At 42.8% G+C, this 21094-nt stretch overlaps 1 protein-coding gene across 17 annotated transcripts in view; it reads right to left on the bottom strand.

The window, feature by feature from the left end:
* ADGRL3 (adhesion G protein-coupled receptor L3) overlaps positions 1–21094 on the bottom strand; it is a 522074-nt gene that overhangs the window by 75964 nt on the left and 425016 nt on the right. For 14 of the 17 annotated variants that reach the window (XM_075421264.1, XM_075421268.1, XM_075421251.1 and 11 more), the window contains 5 exons: positions 19670–19708; positions 6698–6881; positions 5766–5888; positions 3272–3480; positions 2407–2583 (listed from right to left, as the gene is read on the bottom strand). In XM_075421264.1, the coding sequence (XP_075277379.1) occupies positions 2407–2583; positions 3272–3480; positions 5766–5888; positions 6698–6881; positions 19670–19708 (732 nt within the window). The remainder of the gene's footprint in view (positions 1–2406; positions 2584–3271; positions 3481–5765; positions 5889–6697; positions 6882–19669; positions 19709–21094) is intronic. The other 3 variants (XM_075421257.1, XM_075421261.1, XM_075421254.1) reach the window with 2 other exon arrangements.

The following is a 21094-nucleotide window of genomic DNA, read 5'->3' as shown; positions in this document are numbered from 1 at the left end:
GACCTCTTTAGGGATCCTAGTCACTGCCCAGAACACTGCTGTAACAGGTCCTCCACAAGCACGCAACATACTTTCCTCAAGAATCATTCCACCTCCAAGAAGAAAGAAGACTAAAAGGTCTCTGAAGGCAAGGAATGCCTTTTTGTATAAGACAAGAGACAACAAAATGGCTCAGAAAGCACGCCTATGAGAGATGAATGTGAGTCAATGAATGACAACCCCCACTATTTTTAAACCTGCACCTTCCCAAACCAGCAGGTATTCTGCTGCCCATCAACTCACTGCAACAGCATAAGGAACGTCATACAAGCAACCTCCCAGATCTGCCAAGAACCACATGGCTCCACCAGCAGACCGGAGCAGGATGGTGCCGCCAGGAAGAGCAAGGTGACAAGCAGCTGGAAAGTAGAGTTGCAGATGTGTTTGCAGGCACCTGCCTTCGCCCTCAGACTGAGATGATTGCTACAGCAGACACGTCAGGAAGTTGTTTGGTTGCATCAGAGTCAACAAAGTGGAACCAATGCGGCTCTCACAGCAATGATACTTTCACTGCAGCCAAATGACAAAACATGACCTGAAAGTCTTGAGCACGCTCGTTAACACCCAGAAACATCCACTAGCTAACAGCACACTGGCTTGGCACTTGGGAAGCTTCCAGCTGTAGCTCTTTCCAACCTGTTGGCTGAGGGTGGGCAAGCAAGGGTCTCACACTATCTCTGCAAGATAAGATAACACCAGTGCTACTAGTCTAATGAGGTTTGGGTGAAATGCCATGCAGACAAGGTCAACCTGCTTGCAGTTTGAGAAGAGACTTGTTCAGCACTAGCCTGTATCTGCACCATGCAGCAGGGATCGCCCTCATTCACATCAGTGGAGTGGAAAGCTATCCGCATTTCACAGGTGCAACCTCTGACTTCAGTGATTCAGGTGTATCTGTTAACTCCAGGCAGGTGGTACTGAGCCAAACACACATTTCTTTTCAAAATTCAAGCAGTTGTAGGAAACTGGCAAAACCAGACTTGGACTGCAGAATGCCATTAACCTGTAAACATGTGCTCTGAATAGGCCATTCCTTCAGACTTCTCCCAGGATAATGCCACAGCCATTTAATGACATGTCTCCTGAACCAGTAGTGACTCCTGCAGAATACAATGGCTATATCATCCTGCAGCAGCAGCAGATCTATCCTGCCTCTCTCAGCTGGACCCAGCTGTTCTGGCAAATGTGCTTCCAGGCTCCCATTTCTTTTTCTGCAGAGCTTTGGTCATGCATGATGGTGCTTTAATATATATTTTTATTGCAGCTCTTCACATTCCTCTTCAGATTACGAAGTGAAACAAAAATATACAAAGGAGTGACACTGGAAGACGATTTGAGAAAAGATCTTTTAAAACCATAATAGCTTTTGTGGTTATGCAGCCATGGAAGTGGCTCTGAAATGTTCTGCCTTCATGGAAGACGCCAGATCCGTATCTAGCTCCGAGCTGTGGATTCTGCTGCAGTTTCTTTCTGCAACACAGAAATCACTAGGCCAAAATACTTTGGGCATCAGGGACTTCTCCTTTCTACACCAGCTGAGACTGTTCTCGACTAAAGACAGCCAAGACAGCTCAGGAAATGGAGGACCATCTCAACCATTCTCCCGCTCTTGAATAAAATCCCAAATGTGCACTTCACTCCCCAAGCAACTGTTACCATGAGGAACATCTACTTTCAGGAGTACCTTCTTTAGCTCCACTGGGGACAGTCATGTGCGAGGCCAGAATTATACCATGGATCTAAATGCAGGCAAGGGAACTAGCTGACCACGTACTGGCTTGGGTAGATGTTGAGTCTATGCAGGATGGTGTAAGGAGCTTACCTTTTATGTGTAGGGAAGACACAGTGAGACACAAAGAATGTATCTTCTTCCCCTAGTTGGAGGCTGGAAGATACTTTTGGCTCCACACACACCTCACACAAATATGCGCGGCAGTGTATCTGCGGCTGCTACAAGCAGAGTACACAACTTCCACCCCATGAGGCAGGCTCTGCATGCTTCTGTCCCACCACCCAGGGTGCTTGCTATTCCCTGGGGGCACAGTGAGGACCCTACCAGCAAAGACCCAGCTAAGTGATGTTTTGCACCAGTAAGGAAAGGATGTGGTAACAGCTAATTCAGTTCACTCACGACCCTCAGCTCAGAGCTGCCCATGCCAGGAGCTCAAGACAGGCTTTGAATTGGTGTGACTATCTCCTGTTTCACCACACAGCAGAAAGAAGATTTACACCAGATGGTTTCTACCATTAGAGTTACCATCACACAGAAATTTCCCTGCTCAGCTCCATTTGCAGTAACAAAACGGTGTTACATTGGCCACTTTTCCTGCCCATTGTATTGGTAGCCTGTGAATCTACAACGCCTACCTTAACCTCCACGTGTGCCATCAGGACTGCAAAGTTGGTTAGGTGATTGCAGGAGCACGTGGTGTGTGTCTTGTTAGTTGTCAGGAGGCGACATCCCTGGGTGGACCAATACCCTGTCATTGTACGCTTTGTATAGCTCCAAAATGAACAGTTCGGATTGAAATTTTCTTCTGACTGCTGCAGGGAAGAAATGAACAAATGCAATAAAAATGATCGGTTTCAGAGATTTCTAAATGCTTTTTTTTTTTTTTTCCGGAGGCGATTTGTAACTCTCACCTTTAATTTTGGACAAACAATCAGCAGTGGTTTATACGTCAAGTATTACCTGTCGATACCAGAGAAAGTTAGATTGTTGCTGCTCTTGTTGCTAATGAAAACTTAGTTCTTTGTTCTTGATTAATTTCAACCATAGACGAAATCCAGCTTTTCAAAACCGGATTGCTTCATTTGCATTGCAGAGCAGAGAAATTAATTGCTTTAAGCAATCAACTTTTGCAATGATTGTGCTTGCCTAACAGGAGGAGTAGCTGTCCTCTTTCACGGTAATTCCACTTTGCTCTAATATCCCCTGCCACCATGATAAAATAATATTATGGTCTATTCTAATATATTGGTAGTTTTTAATTACAGAATGACGTGTGTCAGCAACTGAGCAATAAGCATCAGCTCAAAGGAAAGCTCTTTCTTTGCTTTTATTAATGCAATGTAAAAAAGACACTCTCCATAAATAACACAAATGTGCAAAGGAACAAATGTATAATTCAAAATCTAATCAAAGACTGCTGGGGGCCTCACATCAGCCAACTTTTGTATCACTTTGCTTTAGAAATTGAAAAAAAAACCACTGCTTTTCGAACTTACTCACCTTGATGTGCTTGACAGTAAACACCACAGGATCAGCTAGGTAAACCTTATTGCTGAACTCTTTGTTTATTGCTGCTGTGATGACAGGGGAGTTGACAATGACAGAGTGATTAGTCGACATTGCTTCTGTTCCCAACTTCATGCTGGCATTCTCCGTGGAGAGATAGGTGCCCAAGTTGTTGTACAGCACAAAAGCCACCCTGATTTCACCTAGAAGAGCAGTAAGAGGTTAAATATCCAGGTCAGCGCAGCACGGGTTTTTTTCAGATAACAAATCTCTTCTCTGAGCCAACTTTAAAACTCCTCTGAGAAAATGTGAAAGGACCAAGATGTGGTCCTGCCAATCCCAATGAGCACCACAAGGTGCAACAAGCAGTCCATGGATAAGAAGGGCAGAGCTGCCTCTCGCAAAACAAACTTCTATAAGCAAACAGATCAGCAGAAGACCATCAGAAAAGGTGGGCTTATTTCTAGCGTCAGTGGGTGGGTGTACTGGCTCCAGAGAAAAGAGGCCAGGTGGCCCATTTCCCACCTGACATAACACTTTATTCTCCAGGCTATGCTTGGGAAACATGTTTCATTCTGGCCTGTTGCACAGATGCAGTATAAAACTATAATTTAGTCCATTAATAAATTACGACTAGCTCAGAAAAGTGTGGGGACAAATCTGGGAGAAGGAATCCAAAACTTTCCAACACAATTCCAATCTTACATGAAGGGTAAAACAAAATTGCAGAGATTTCATTTTAAAATATCTTTCTTTTCTTAATTTGCCAATCAGAGATCCCCTGTTCCACAAAAAAACACCATTAGGGAGCCTGCAGAAAACCCAGGCTACCAGCCAAGTGATTTTAACTGAAAGCATTGTATTTGCCTTCTGTTTTTCACATTATTTCACAGGCTAGAAATAAAAATTGAATGTCATTAGTTTGCCCTTGTACCTATTAGTTGTGGGGAGGCATTTTTTTGTCTCTATAAGAATCACCTCAGCCTCTGAGGAAGGTGAAGCACTGGTGACTCCAAAAGTCCCTCCCAATCTAAATTATTCTATGATTATTTCTAGCTCTTTGGTGACCTCTGGGCAGGTGCCAAGCTGGTGCAAACTGGTGGGGCTCTTCTGATTTGACCAGAACTCCAGTGATACCACACTTAGAAACACAGACTTTCCCTTTCTTGCTGCTAACCCAGTTTCTCTTTGCCTACTAATCTCCAAAGCCTGCTAGCTGGGCAGAACTCCTGCCCCACTGGAGTTTTGCTATGGATCTCGGGTTTTACACTGTCTCTAAAAGAAATACTTCTCTTCAAATCCTACATGCAAAGGTACCAAACTCCATCAAGAAAGCCAATGGTAAAGCTTTCTTTCTGAACCATCAGACCAAACTTTTCTCTCAACAGTTGTCAGAAAATTTTTGGCAGTTTTAACACATCTGGTCTGGCTGTAATACTGTCCTATCACTCCATGTTTTGCATGCAACGATCAACGCCCGTACTGGAGTGCCTTCCTCCTGCACACAGGTTCAATTTTACAGGAACTGAGAAATAAGGGTATGATAGGCCCATTAATAGAAAGTCTGGGAGTTTGACGTCGGTCTATAGCAGGGCTGTAGAGATCAACAGACGTGTCTGCTCAGGTTCCTGGTCTAGAAATAAATGGCTTGGCAGCATGAAGACCATTCACATATAACATCATCTTTAATTTATGCTGTATCAGAAGGTTCATAAGCTTCAGCGAGAAAGACACTGAAGATTTAGACTCGTAACAGTCAATCAACCTCTTCTGCCATGTTGGCTCATTATTACTATTTGCTACTATTGTTTCTCCCCTGTCCCTTTTCAGATATTTATATAGTGCCCCACTGTGAAGCAGTTCACTCAAACAAGCCTCTTATCCCATCTGATGCCTCCTACTGCAGACAACAGCAGTTAAAAGCACTTCTCTGGACTCAGTGCTGTTCCCCAACAACCACATCATTTAAGGATCTGATGCATTTTTACCAGCATGTAATACTTTTGAAGGCTGTGAATCACTTAGCAACATAATACATTCCTAGTCAGCCAACTCAGCTTGCGGTGAAGGGCATGAGCAACTGATGCTACCATTAACTTAAATATTAATATAGAAACGAGATGATAGGATTTGATAGGACAAGGGGTAATGGCTTTAAACTGAAAAAGGGTAGATTTAGATTAGATGTAAGAAAGAAATTCTTTACTATGAGTGTGGTGAGGCACTGGAACAGGTTGGCCAGAGAAGTTGTGGATGCCTACTCCCTGGAAGTATTCAAGGTCAGGTTGGATGAGGCTTTGAGGAATGTGGACTAGTGGAAGGTGTCCCTGCCCATGGCAGGAGGATTGGAACTAGTGATCTTTAAGGTCCCTTCCAATCTAAACCATTGTATGATTCTATGATTAATACTATACTTACAACTGGTTAAACACAAAACAACAGCACAATTGATTCATGAGGCTGGGATGGCTGGAGGAGCTGGACCTACCGTTTCGACCATTTTGTTTCAAGGTATTTGCTGACAGCTGAATAGCGCTCCCGTGGCCCATGTTCTGGGGAAACTTCAGATCTTCCAGATTCCCATCTGTGCTTAGTCTTGCAACTTCCAGCTCTGTTTGCAAGAGACACCGACACTAAGAAAACTCTCTACCGAAATAATCTTCGACTAGATACTTCAAAGCTACAAAATGGTGTTCTGACCATCTAAGAGCAGATGAATCAACTTGAAATGTTTCATGCTAGACTGTTTTAGCTCATATTTCTTTTTAAACCTTTGCCCTGAAGAAATTTTAAATTTCATTAAAAAAAAAAAAGGCAAATAAATTTTACTCTCTGTGGAAGACAAAAGACAACCGGTTCTTGTAAACAAGAACCTCAGGATATTAAGGACAACAGTTAAAATGAAAATCTGAAAATGCTAGTTCTTTGCCACTGGCGATTGGTACTTTCTGTAAATGTTATCAGTGCTTGGGATCTGTATTCATAGAAACAGAAAGAGTAGTTCTCATTTTACATATGCACAGTGGGAGTGCTGGTACTTTCCATCATGCTTGTTTTTTAATTAAAATCAACAATCAGCCAAATAAAGACACAAATTTGTACGAAATGAAACACAATTGCATTACGACGAACAATCTCCCTGTGAAGCGGTGCTCTCACTGCTCTTGCGCAGATTTTGTCCTCCAAGCCATAAGCAATAAAGGCAGGTTAGGTGCTCATTTTCCATGGGATTTCAAGTGCAGAGATATGCCTTATTTCTTTAGGCTTTTTTGGAAAGACTTATAAGTCCTTCAGACATAGGGCCGAGACATATTTAAGAAATTGCCCTCCAGTTAATCTAGGGGCTAAGACCGAAGCCAGGTTTCCCAGCCTTTACTCTCCCTACAGCTGCTCTTGCTCTTTATGGTATCTGTCCCTTACGGATGTTGTCAGTGTTTTCCCGGACGATGTCTGTCTTCAGCAGGTTATCAGCCAGCACGAAGGCACTGTCCTCCACGGTGTCGAGTAACTTAGTGGCTGCGCGCTGCTGTTCGCTTGTGTTCAGGTCCCTCCATGCATTCAGAGCCTGTGGCTGCAGGAGGTTGTTCACTGTCTCCACCATGGCCTACAAGGGAGAGGGATTAAGTGAGAAAGGGCTCTAGTGAACCTAAAGCATCATTGAGACCTCTGACATACGTTCAGTCCCATCCCCCACACACATCAGTTTATAGGCAGAGGACAGCATCTCATTTCCCCACCCACTGGGGTAGCTTGCAATGGACCTAGGTATCATTTATCCCATCAGATAGGAGAGGGAGGACATGCTGATTTCATTCTAAATGCAGGCTGGGAATAGCGCATTTCTGCTTCCATGATCAGCCAGCTCTGGACTTGGAGTACGAAGGAATTAGGGGGGGGGGGGGAAGGGAGATGAGGAAATCGTTAAGGAAACATGCAGGAAAACATATTGCAAAATCCATCTGTGAAGCAGATTGCTGGTACCTGCAGCACCAGAATTCAAGAGTAGGGCTGGGGCACCCAAGGAATGTATTTAGTATCTGCAAAAACTATGCTCCTTAGAGCATTTCCCACCATATAGCATCTGGCAGGCAGTCATGAAGACACAAAGATAGTTGAGTTATACCACTTCATCCAGAGAAGCAGCAGATGACTACCGAGATTTAGTTAAGACACTACATTTCAAATTGCTCCATTCAGGAAGCAGTCGGCCCGTGGTAACAACTGCAGTCCCTCCTGCAGTGCACCTTCTGCCCTGGGCTGCTACCATAAAGAGCTCTCCCATGGAGAACTTCCCACAGGTTAATCTGGATGCGCATCCAGGATCACAGGAAACCATGCTGGCCTCATGATTGCAAAATTACAGCAGTAGAGCCTACACAACCTGAAGATTTTGCTCAGCCTAAACCCCCCACTTAGTTACTAAGCTGACTCAACTACCTTCCAGCTAACGTTTTTTAATAAGACCAGCTGTACCAGCTAGTAGAACCGATTGTGCAGAGCAAAAGGAAAAAAACACAAACGGGTATTTCGATCGTACTTTCTTCTGCTGGTTAGTGTCTAGCCACCAGGCAGGCCCGCCCGACAAAGAAACACCTCCACTGCCAGCTAATGCTGACTGCAGAAACCAACCCTCCCCTTAGATGAAATTCCCGTTCTTAATACTTTTCTGTATGCTGAATGCGTTAGGCATCAAACCCAGACCTCTGTTCTGCAAGGCAAGGACGGTCTCACGGGATTTCAACATGTTGCAAGCCCAAAGGCTGCCCCAAGGGCTCACTTTCATGGAAATACTTCAGTACTTACTCCTGACAGTGTTTAAAAACCCACCTGTACAATGTGACACGTGAAAAAAAGATATGGCATGGCCCATTCTCCAGCAGAGCCTTCAGGAGTGTTACAATGGCAACACCCGGCACACAGAGTGTGGGGCACCCTGATTCCCTCACCAGTCGTGGTCAGATACAAATGTGCAATGGGAGAATATAATCACATCAAACCAGAATTTGATTTTATTGCTATGTCCAGGTGACCTTCAAAAGAATTTAAATTACAGCAAGGTTCAATGAGAAGCAAAGACAGCTAGACCTGCCACTGCTGGTGCTTTTAATTCCAGCAAAGGCATTTCACTGAGACATTGACATGTGCATCTTCGTCCTACATGTCCTTGAGGTTAGAAGGCTACTCACACCACCATGGTTCCTACTGGAAGACTGAGCCAGAATTGGGCTCCTCTGACAATACAAAGTTCCTACTCTCCAACCTACATCTACTCATGACCAATTAACTCATGTGTTCTCGTGCTAAGCCTCTCCTGTACCTTAAACAGATCTTCCTCTCCCTGGCAGCTACTGTCCTGGTCCCTTGATTAACAGAAGCATTTCTACAAAGCCTCACAGCTTGGTTTCCCAAAGTATGGAGTAACTCATGCTTCTACCACTGAGGCAAAGTGAAATGGCTGAAAATCCTGTCTTCTAGTGCTACTGCAAAAATCTTCTTGCTGTCAAGCCTTTACAACCCAGCACTGGAATCTCCTTCTTATTTGCTGTTAAGTGGAACTTATTAACCATAAATCAATTTCTTAAACTTATTATTAAACTGATTTTCCTAAGTAGTCTAAAAATCATCTTAACACATTTAACGTGCACGTGAAAAGCTGGTTGACTGTAATATTCAAGAAGAAATACTACAAATCCATAGCATTTAAGTGTGGGTTTTTTTGTGTTTTAAAATCTTGAAGTCTGATCTCTGTAGCTCTTAATAAAATTCTGTAGTTTACTTTGGTAGCTTATCTCTTCACAGGCAAAAAGGAGGTAGTATTCTTTCCCAGTGACCAAAAAGCTTGAGTATTTTGCTATGCAGTTTCTAGACAACACTGTGCTTTCCTGCAAAGCTCTTTTATGCATGGAAAGCAGAAAATGAGGATTTTTCTCCCCTTTCAATGTTATCACGCAGACTACAATCTGCCTTACTTCCATTTAGCTCAGCTACTAATGGTGTGTTCAAACCTCTGCTAAAACAACATCCTGGATACTTTTATCAATATCTGAACGGTAGAAAGAGTCTTTGCGACGGATCCAGCTCCTGGCTCTGGATGGAAAGGTAATACTATTTGTCAAAACATGAAACAGATGCTGAAATATTTGTATTACAGTGAAACATCTGCTACAAAGATTCTTCCCCAGAAAAATTATTCTATCAAATCCTTTTTTTTTTTAATGTGTGTGCACGCAAAGTCTGAGAGAGAACACCAACTAGGCCTAATGTGCCCCCTCCCGCACAATGTATACTCCCTACTCAATGGATATGGTGCTGGTGACCATCCATCCTCTTGAAGTGACTGACCTGAAACTATTCACTTCATATCACTTTGGTTTTGGTTTTGGGGTGTGACGCAAAAGCTCCAGAAAGGTTTCCAAGGACTTTGGGTCAGGTCCGTAGCATGTATCTGAATAAAGCTTGTAGACTGTCTTCATTGGCATTACATCCGAGATGAATTTAGTCTGTAGCTTTTCCCAGAGGGTCACTCCCCACACCTGTCTCAGTGCATTAATCAAGTGCTCCCCGCATTATATTTCTGAGTGCAGCACTTCATTATGGCTGAGTGCTGTGGGCTGAAGCCAAGGAGATGAGGTGCTAATGAAATGTTTGCATTTTGGACAGCAGCTGATGTAGGTGTTTAAATGAAACAAAACAGCTGTTAAAGCAACAGTGTCTCTTGAGACAGAGATGTCAACTGGGAAAATTGGGCACAGGAGTGGGAACTGTGGGAAGGCAGGCACATGGGACAAGGATCGGCCTGTGTCTTTCCATTTAAGCTGAGCCGTCATGGTTTAGGTAGGTTTAGCACCTGCTCCAATGACTTTATGGTCTGATGAAGCTCCAGCATAAGAGAAACAGCAGTGCCAAGCTCCCAGAAAAGCCTCCTGGTGACCAGCAGAGGGAGGGTTAAGCCCTGACAGAGGACCTTTGAAATGAAGAAGGCATGAGATAGGTGTGCTTGGGAGCTGATGGTGCAATAGGTTTTACCTGAGATCCCTGGTGGGGACTTTCAGAGGGAGCTAGGAAAGTTCTGACCTAGTTTCATCCCACCTCACTTCAAGAATCTAACAGGCAGCTAAGTTTTCTCTCCCCACTGAGAACAGCAGGAACTACAGCAAGTAGTATCCCCATTTTGGTGCCTAAAGTCACATGAGATTAATCCTACCCCTGAAGAATCCAACACCTATTAAAGGATGCTGCATGTCTACTTCACTGAAGATGCCGTCCTTGCTTCCCAAGCTAAAGGTCTTCCTCTGCTGTGGTTTTCTTCTTTTCCCCTGCTTGATCCCTCTTCCAAATGTAGCTCAACTGAGTGAACAATTTCCAAAGCACCCTTGTGAGCCTCACGTGAAATAAAAATGTGGGGCTTGGAGCCCAAACATGCCCCAACATCACCCATGGCATGGCACCAAACCAATGCCATGGCTGCTGGGGCATAATAAATAGACAGCACAAGCACACATATGCCCAAGGAGAAGGACTTTTTGAGAAGTAACTCAAATGACATCAAGGGAGAGCTTTCACTAGGCATATCTTGCTTGTTTGTAGCCTAAGATCAAACAAGCGAAGAAAGGCATGGCAGAAGGGGAGCCAAGAAGGACGACTATCTATCCCGAGATATGTAGGTGCAGCTCTATGCTGCCTGGATGTCAGGGTACCCATATATGCAAAGCCACACTCCCTAAATACAAGCCCATAAAGAGCAAGCATCCTGGGTCAGCGAATATTAGACTCAGTGGACCTTTCACATCTCCAGCAGTTGCTACAATTGGACTTCGAGAGCAGAGCAGGAACATGCCAGGCATAGAAGACAACTCCCATGATGGTGATCCCTTTCACTGTGTGGTTATATAGCACCACAGAGTGTACATTCAGTGTAAATAAATGTTAAAAAATCACAGAGGGAGATTTTTTCCCAAATAAGGGCATATGCTCATGGTTTCTTGATTTTGTCCTGAGGTTACAAAACAGCAGCAAAATGTAAACTTTCCTTCTGAGACACTTACAGATTGGTATTAAAAGATGTATTGTCAAAAAACAACTAATTAGGAGTTGTACATTGTACATTACTAAAAGGCCAATCGCACCTATCCCATTGATTTCCTTTGTGACAGCTGCTTCATTCTGTAAAACTTTTATCTTCTCCCCCTCTAGAAATGTCTGGTGAGAATATCTGGCTATGTGACACAGTTCAAAACTAGGATGGCAGTATATATGCAGTGACATAACATCCATTTATTTATCTCTTACCATACCAACATCCAAGGAACTGCTCTTCGACAAAAGCAGATTCTGTAACATAAAACCTGTCTTTAACTGGGAGACAGCACTGGAAATCACTAAGAATGTTAGACTTACTCATGCCATTGCCAAATTTGGGACCAGACTTCATTGTGCTATGGTGCTTAAGCACATCAACCCTAACCTTAGAAAACCAGCCCCTCTTCTGTTCATTTTGGCCTCTCACTGAGCAGCTGACAGAAGAACAAAAACCTCAACAAACTTAGGACTGGAGAAAATACTCCTTCATGGAAAGTGAATACTAGCAGGCCCTGCAGGGAATATTGGTTGAATCTTTGTGCTGAGTAATTTTCAAATATGCAGTTTGTCCTTCCTTTACAAAGGAGCACCTCCTTAAGAAGAGATTGAACACACTGTATACATTATTTTGCATGGAACCTACATCAAGGCCTTACCTTCCTGTAGCAGCTTTGGGAGAATGAGGACAGTGGCACAGTGTGTTACAAGCACCACTTTTGTAATGACCTCTCTAATTAAAATATCTGCATTTTATAACTTTTAAAGTCCTGTCTCCTACTGCTAACACTTGTCCTCCTTCATCTCACAGGAATATTTCATGCAACGCACTACCAAAAATTAGGATAGAAGGAGTTACAGCAAAAAAGGCTGTGCTTTGTATCAGTAGACTAAAATCACAGCTGGTGCATGAAACAAGCAGTGCTTGTACAGCTATCCCTTTACCAAAGGTGTCTGCTGTCACAGCCTCATCAAAAAAGGTTTGCTCACCCTTTCTGAAAACAGCAGTGCTAAGACTGTAGAGCACAATCACACAGACACAGCCTCAGGTTGTGCTTATGGTCTGAGGTTCTGGGTCCTGTCTGAGGTCTCCAGGTACTGCTTCAAAACACGTGCATCATCATCTTTATTCAAAGCATGCAAAAACACTACTAGCCCACTTTTTAATAGCAGCTTGAGGTTTTATGGAAAATCAGCAGAGAAAAACACGCACAAAACCCCTTTCAGGTCCACAGTGCACAGTGAAAATCAAAAACTCCTCAGAGAGCAGATGCACTGAAATCTGGATATGGTTCAGTGATCACAACATTATGCTCTTTTTTCTTTTTTCCTACTGGAAATTGGTGGTACTTTAAAAAAGCTTAACTGCTTCCTTGCTCAAGAACAGCTGGTTTTGCTCTGTATTCATATGAAACACCCAGTGCTAAAACAAAACCTTTTCTCACGCTATCAATATTTGCAGGCCCCCAAACTAATTGAGTTTAAGGTACAATCAATGCCACTGATGGCAAGTTCTGCTGGAAGTTGTGCGATTCTTGCCTTTGGCCAGAAAAAGCACCAATACAAGAGAAACACCCATTAACTCTGAATGTACCTGGTGCAGCCAGAGCAGGCCCTTTGGAGAGGAGGACCAGCATGAAAGCACAGATCTGGGTAGGTAAGGAGCTGCTTCTGGCAAGGTTATTGCTTTGAAAGAGATCAGCTTAGGAAATGACGAGCCTTTTTAGAACAGCAAATTATGGCACCTTAATTCCACTACACAGGGGTCACCAATCAAACTGGCACAGTCCTACACTCTGTGGGACTTCAGGTCAAAAATAGATGCACATGTCATTTCTTCAGCTTCCTGAACAAGGAAAATCTCATTTTGGCTAAATGATGGCATTAAATCCTACTTCTTAGCTAAGAAGTGCCTTCAAATCTGTCTGACTAGGCTCTTCACTTTTGGATGTTTTTTCCCCTTGTCATTTGTTCTTTTAATTCCAAATTAAAATTTGTCTCTGGTCAAAGTATAAGTAAGCACACTGGACTGAATTTCTTACCGTGAATCTCAGCCACTGTCTAAGGCTTTTAACAAGCAATAAGATCATCACCAAACAAATATAACATTCAATGAAGTGGACAAACACATGTTGAGATTGAAACTAGCTGAACCGCAACAAGTGCTTAAAAATAAATCATTAGAACGTCTACTGCTAATCTCTGCCTCTGCCTTCAAAACTAAGCCAGAAGCACTAGTCTCCACCTAGTACTAGAGTGGTGATTGGTATCAGTTTTGGTGAACTGAGCCAAAACCTACAACTCATGGCAAAGGCAAGAGGAGATGTTCTCCTGACCTTGCACAGGAATTTGTAAAATTGCTCTATAGATTGTGAGCAAAGGCTCTCAGGAAAAAACATGTAACTTTCTCTTTTCAACTCTACAGCAAATGTTTATGCTGTGGCTATAGGAACTGTACTGACTCAGAAATGGCTTGAATTTCAGCGGCACTGAAATCTCACTGCAGTGAGAAGACAGACACCGACCTTTATTAAAATTAGGGCATCTACAAAATGCTTAACTATGGAATTAATGGTCTTACACTAGGCATGGAAGGTTTGCAATCTTGGCCTTAAACTACCAATAATCTCCTAATGGGAGCACACAAAAAAATAGAAGATCTGAGAAACAGAACAAGGTTACAAATTACAGGTTAGGTTTTGCTTTGCTTAGTATACGAGAAAGAATATTTTAAGGTCAGAAGGCATCTCTAGGACTGAAATAAAAGGAATTGATTGGGAAGAAGGAAATAACATATGACCTATTTCATCTAAAGACATCCTCCCTACTGAATAAACTGAGAACTGCATTTATGAATCATTCGTATTTGCTGCCCTGCTGTTCGGGATTTGAGACTATACAAGCAACTGCTAGAGTAATTACACTGGGGAAGTAAGCAAAGCTGTAGCAAGGAAGGAAAATGGCTTGCAAACAAGAAATGCCTCTTTGGCAGAATATCCATAACCTTCAAGGGAACTCCTAGGGAGTCTGAGAGACTCATCCTTTCCTCCAATGGTCCAAATCAAAGGGGCATCTGCTGCTGACCTCCACGGCAATTTATACTGAGACTTTTTACCAGTGCCACCAGATTCCAGGAGTGACTCCGCTTAAAGCAGAGAGTAAGCACATAGCAACACAGAAAAAGCTAGATTTTTTTCTCAGTTTTGCTATGTTACTTGTGGGCACATAAGCATAGGTCTAGCTCAGTTGTAGATAGAGGAATATGCAATCGCCTTCCTTTTTAATACTTATGCAAAGGATTGCGGAGTCTGGTGACAAACTCAAGTTTACTGCTTTGATCCTCCTCTCCCCTAACAACGGGTTCACCATGGCAGAAACACACAGGGTGGGGATTTCTAGTTTTGCTCTTGCTGACACAAATCAAGTGCCAGTTTCTCAAGCTGTGAAGTATATTAAGTTCATGGAGTTTTAACAAAGGGCTACCAAATCACAGAATCCAGCTGTGAGTCACACTTCTTTCAGATGTCCTTTTAATTATACTAAATGAAAGTTTGGGGCACTTTGATGCTGACGGGCAAACATCTCGATCTCCTAAGAAAGCTGCTAAAAGCACTCCCTGTAGCTATAGTTAATATATGACATTGTATGCACACTGCTAGCCAATTTATTCCAGCCACTTTAACAACGATACCTCGTCTGACAGGCCACGCAGAATAGCATCAGGAGTCAAGCAATGTGCAAATCATTAGAGGACTCTGAAAGTTGTTTGACACACACTGCAGAGCTCTTTGTCATACAGCCAATTAAGTGACCAAACAAGGAACTCAAAAATCCTCATTAATTTGCCTCTTTCTATACAAATGGAGGTTAAAGTCTTTCTTGTCACAGGCACAACAAGAACACAAGTAAACTCAGCATAATTCAATTTATGCTCCCTCTCAGAGCTACAAGTTTCATTTAGTCTTCACAGAAGTTCGGACCAGCCATGTAAGCAAGAGAGAAGTGGGACAAACAGAATTGATTCACTTTAAATAGTACTGGCTAAGTCCCAAATGCACCTTTTATCTGCTGAGAGCTACTAAGTGAGCAAAGAAAAAAAAGTCTCTTCTACTCGGCTCTAAACTTCATGCCTTGAATCCTCTGAGGAAAGCCTTTCATTTTTTGCTTAGTACAGCAATTCAAACAGCCCAAGTTAGCAGCAAGAAGTGTTCAGAAAACTTTTAGGAGAACCAGAAGGACAACTCCAACTGCAACCACCCTCCACTGTCTGCTACCTGGCAACTGCCAGCAGCTCAGCATCGGCTTCATCGGTGGCTCCGAGGACACATGCACTCAGAAGCTCCTTGTGATCTTCACGGAGTGGGTGGCACCTCCATAATCTTCACCATTGGCTGTACATACAAGTCCAGAATTACAAAACAGGGCAAGCTAATGTACAGGACAGCCTGGAGGATGGCAGAAACCAGAGCAGCAAACACCATTAGACCAGGGAAAACACTGCAAAAGCAACACTCTGCTGCCTCCTTCCACCCTTCTCACAAAGCTGCCACTCAGGCTATCTATTGTACTCACCAGACTCCAGCTTTGAAGCCACCGAGACTAGCTTTAAAAAAATTTAAAAAATCAAAAAGAACAGGAACTCTATGAAGTTCTTGTCTTCCAAAACCTGCATCCTAAACGCAGCATGCAGTTTCACATGGGAAAAGGCCGCTGGCTGGCACTGCAGGGAAATTCATTGGCCTTATGATGCCCCAGAGCTTCAGCACACAAATCCAAGCGAAGCAAGGAGGTGAGCTCAGATTTTGCAGTCAGGTGCACGTATGTGATAAAAAGACTACATGCCCGGGTGTGGTGTGAGCCTTTATCAAAGCTGTGTTTCCAGCTACTAAATCTTACAGCAAAATTCTCTAATTTTTTTCCCCATGTTTAAGTTTTCCATGTTAATATGGTGTCATGTATTGCAATATCTGAGTACTCAGCCTTTTTTTTTCTTCACTACCCCACCTCCTTTCCCGGAGGCAAGAGGAATTGTACCCATGGCATTTTAAGTTTGGGAGCTGAGAAACAGTGAGCACATGCCACTTGCTGAAGTGCGTGGAAGAGATCTGTGACACCAAACCCAGTTTCACAGCCCGCCAAAGACAAATGTCTCATGTTTTCTACCAACTCCAGTGCTTCACGTAAGGATGAACACATTTGGAAAACGAAAAAATACCAATTCTGAACAAATTACAGAAAATTCATACCGGCTTACATCACACACCAGTCACCAAATGAAGCTATGCCAATCAAACACGTCACCCACTGTGACTCATTCTCCCACACGACGACTCTTCCACCCCTTTCCCAAAATAGAGTGCAAGAACAGTGCACTGCAGAAAGGTGGGCATGAGAGATGTAGATCTCTGCTCTCCCAAAAGCCACGCATTGGGTCCAAGCTCTCCTTAGCTAATGGGACACCTTTCTGCAGCCGCTCACTTCATCCGTCTTGGATATTCACCTTGGTGAGCTCAGCCCAAGTTGATTCTCATTATCACGAATTAAAGCCCATGTGGCAGTTTCTTAAATATCACCATGAGTGAAAAATCCTCCAGCAATTGTCTGGTCATCATACTAATACGTATTTATCATGTCACTTGTTGGGTTGATTCTTGCTGGATTTTTGAGACAAAAAATACCATTTACCACACTTGCAACCAAAGTAGCAGCATTTGTAACCTCTGTCTACAGTAAATAAAATCCCTGAGCTTTTAACTCAACATTTATTGTGACAATGCACAAACTAAATCAACATTTGTTTTAATTATAAAGTTACACAGAGAGATGATATGATAATCTGATACAGCATTCCCAGTCTTATATTTGAATAATGCGTAAAATTTCTAGATCTATTTTACATATTTATTTATATTGATTGATTTTGGGCTCAAGAGGACTTTGCAACCCCATCATTACAGGGGCTCTGTCATGACTACTTAAATTTGTCAGCCCAAAGAAAACTGTAAGACTGATTTTAGCATTTCTTATCATCTCAAGTCACCCTCCTCCTTCCCAAAATCCACCTTTTCTCAATGGCACTTTTGATATTTACAATTGCTGGACATCTCTCACATAAAGTTTGTACTGCACTTTCTTTTGTCGAGGGAGCACAGGACTGAAGGTACACTTCCAGTCCTGTGAGTTGAATTCAGCCAAAGATGCCTTCACAATAACGGGATCAGCACAAGGGGATCACGTCAGCAAGGTTGAAAACTCTATTTCTCCACCATTAGTGGAATATTTCCCTTCTCCAACTGACTTCATAAAATGGAGGATTTCACCATTTAAGATTTGTTGAAAAATCTCTGCTAAACTGCCTTAGCCAGGCCAGACATTTCACTGTCTGGTAAAGGACAACTGGCCTGTAACAACAATATCTGCAGTCAGGTATTATGTTTGCTACTACAGACAAACTCTCCCTCACAAGATTTTTTGATGACTTTAGCGACATGATTTTCCAAATGGAAACATACTGTATGAAAATATGTCCAGATACATTAACTCCATATAATACAAAACAGAGCTGGAAAGGTTCAATTAGGTCACCTAATTCATTCTTCAAGCCCTCCATTACAGGAGTGTCCTCTTCAATATATTTACCAGCTTCGTCCATATTTATACTAAACAGCTCAGGCAATGAGCTTTCATCAGTTTTCGCCTACTAAAGAGGTAGGCGCATGATGAATGTTTAAACACACAAGTAACCTTTCCAAGCGAAAGGGAAGAAGTCCTTGAAATTAAGGGTAAGCTGAAGTTCGTGCAGAATATTCGGGCTTTATTCTGTCAATGCCAAGCTTTCTGTAGAGTATATTAAACTCACTATCCACTACTGTTTGAAAGAAGACAAAAAGACCAGGAGCATGCATCGAATCTGTAGAGTACGCCTGTGCAGCTAGTGGAAAGGACAGCTATGGATCAGGTAGCACCCAAGGTCCCCAACAGGATTGCGCAGTTCCATGGTCAAACCAGCCTCACAACATTTTCAGTGGTACCAGTACACAAGATAGCTAGCTGGGGAGTCAACATTACACTGTAAACTTGCTTAAATTCCTTCAAATGCTAGTTACTTTCTCTGGGATCTTAAGAGAAGTCACTCCAGACATGGGATACATAACTCCATAACTCATCTGTTATGGTATATGGAAGGGAAAAGGTGACTTTCTCTCACGACCATATCCAAAGGGAAGACAGACAGCCTACCAGCACAGAGGGGTACTGTTTTGTTTATAATATGCTACAGATCCAAATAATCTAATCCCATATGCTAAATAAAATATGCTTTCAAAAAATAAAGTCAATACCAACTGTCAGAAGTTGAATTTTTCAGAAAAATTCAGGTATAGACAGCCACCTCCAGAAACATGGGGTTCATTCTTACACCTCTGCATGTTATACATACACATATAAACAATGATCAGCCACCCACAAGAACAACATCAATGTTCATAAGCACAAGACAGAAATTAGAAGGTAAAACATTCACATGTCTTAAAGCAGCATTATCTCACCCACGGTATACAAACAGGTTTATATAAAAGTCACTGGAGCAAATGCTACAAGGCAAGGTGACAGGACAAACAACATAAATGAAGGCCCCACGTTTGAAAAAGCCCACAAGCAAGTCCTTCCAAAATGCTAGGGCTTGACTTTGTTCACATAAAACGCAATGTAAGCCTACAAAAGTCGGGTCACAGCTGGGTGAACTTTATGGGACCCTATGTTCCTAATCCTATATTTAGTTTTCAGCACTATCCTCCTTCCTACATCCCTCTGTGAGGACACTCTGCATTTCATTACGTTCCTAACTCCTCCCTCATGCCACGTGTTGCCATTTCAAATTGTTTCTAAATTTGCAAGTGTAAGACGGGAAGAAAGAAAACTAAGGAAATGCAGTTGGCAATTACAGGAGTGACATGCTGCAAGCGAAACCCAGCTGGTCTGGAGACACCTCCATGAGCAGGAGTTTTGCATTCTTTACTTGTATGCATCCTGCTTATTCTATACCACCCTGCTTATGATGGCCATATGAGTCTTGTCAGATCTCTCCTGTGATTTGTCCCACTTCGTGGTTCAGAGATTTTGCCCCAAATTTTTGTCAAGTCTGAGAACAACTGGGCCAGGTGGTGAGATGAAGAATTAAATTATTATCCTGTAACCTTAACCTCAGAACTTGCTGCCACAAAGATGATAATAATCAGATTATTCACAAAGACAAAACCCACTTCACAGTCATTCAGTCAAACAGCTAGACACGTGTATTAAGAACACAAGAAATACCTGGACATAGGCCCTGCAAGAGCGTTCCCTTTTCTGAAGCTGAGTCCATAAAGACAGCAGATTAAAGACGGAATAGAAAAAATAAGTTAGTGACAGAACAAGGGAAAAAAAATTGAAGAAAATGCCTGTGAAAAAAAACCTCATTTCTCTTTTTAACAGCTCCTGAAAACCAAACAAACCAAAGGAAGCATGCAAGTTAGGCAGCAGTGGAAGACTGAAAAGACTGGCTCCAGAAATATAGGTTAGTCCTTTTTCAGTGAAGTAAAGCACAGACTGGCAACTTTGCAAGAGCACCTGTTAGATGGTAGGAGACACTGAAGTCAAGTAGAGATGCTCAAGAGATGATGTTTTCCTTCCAGCTTGGAGATCACACATGATATTTCCACATCAAACAAGGCTGGAAAGGATGAGGCTGATGGTTACTTGCATAAAAGGAGCGTGGGCTCTGCAGTCAGACAGGGCTGATGGCACAGTGAGGTATAACCACACTTTGGATGAGCAGGACCAATTCCAGGGAGCACGATGTATGCAGGAGTGCATCCTGATACAGGATGGACCTGTATGGACCCATTCCGATACACCTGCTCGAGGCAAAACCGACAGTGCTCCAGCTTCGCTGCTGTGAGCTTGATTAAAGCCAGCTCAGGCACGTGTCGAACGTGATAACACATTGCACTGAAGAAGAGAGTGTTGCCCAAGGCTCCTGATAGCGTAAAGGGCCACTGAAGAGGCTGTAACAATGAGATGGGAATCCGGTGCAGTATTTCCAGCTGAGGCTGTTCTCTCCCCTTCGGATTAAACTGCTTCTCCAGGAATGCATTTTCCAGTCCTCTCATACCAAGTTGTGTTTTCCTTTGTAATTCCCGGGCCTAAATGTTTTATATGCTGAATAGCTTTTCCACAAAGAATCCCACCTTTTCCACTGGAGCCATATTTAGGACTGTACTTTGATACGCACTTGCATGCCTCCTGCCTGATAACTGCAAGTTCGCATGTCACAAAATTAAAACAGGCACTTCTTTACCTCCCCGCGACTTTGCAAGGCAGTCTGCAGCAGTGAGTGAATTGGTGAGCTCTGCATCAGTGCAACTGAACCTTGCAAAATCAGGCTGCTCACAGCAACTGGCTCGGCTGGGTTTGTTTTTGCTCATGTGCCTGGGTTGGAAATTGCACAACAACTGAGATTCGGGGTAACCCGTGCTCTCTACTCACAGCAGTGCAATCCCATTAGTACAGCTGAGAGCCAAATTACGCCCCCACGAGTTTTGAGGCTCTGAAATAAACAAAATACACCCAGGTATCATTCAATGCCTAATTTCAATTTCTAATTTATCAATTTGTAACAGTAGGAATCTTCCTATGGGTAAACTTGGCCAGTATGAAGACTTTACAGAAACAAATGGAGATCAAAGAAAGCCTTGCTGA

The sequence above is a fragment of the Opisthocomus hoazin genome, chromosome 5 (genome assembly GCF_030867145.1).
Source record: "Opisthocomus hoazin isolate bOpiHoa1 chromosome 5, bOpiHoa1.hap1, whole genome shotgun sequence".
In the NCBI taxonomy this organism is placed as follows: domain Eukaryota; kingdom Metazoa; phylum Chordata; class Aves; order Opisthocomiformes; family Opisthocomidae; genus Opisthocomus; species Opisthocomus hoazin.
This window is presented reverse-complemented; position numbering and strand designations above follow the sequence as displayed.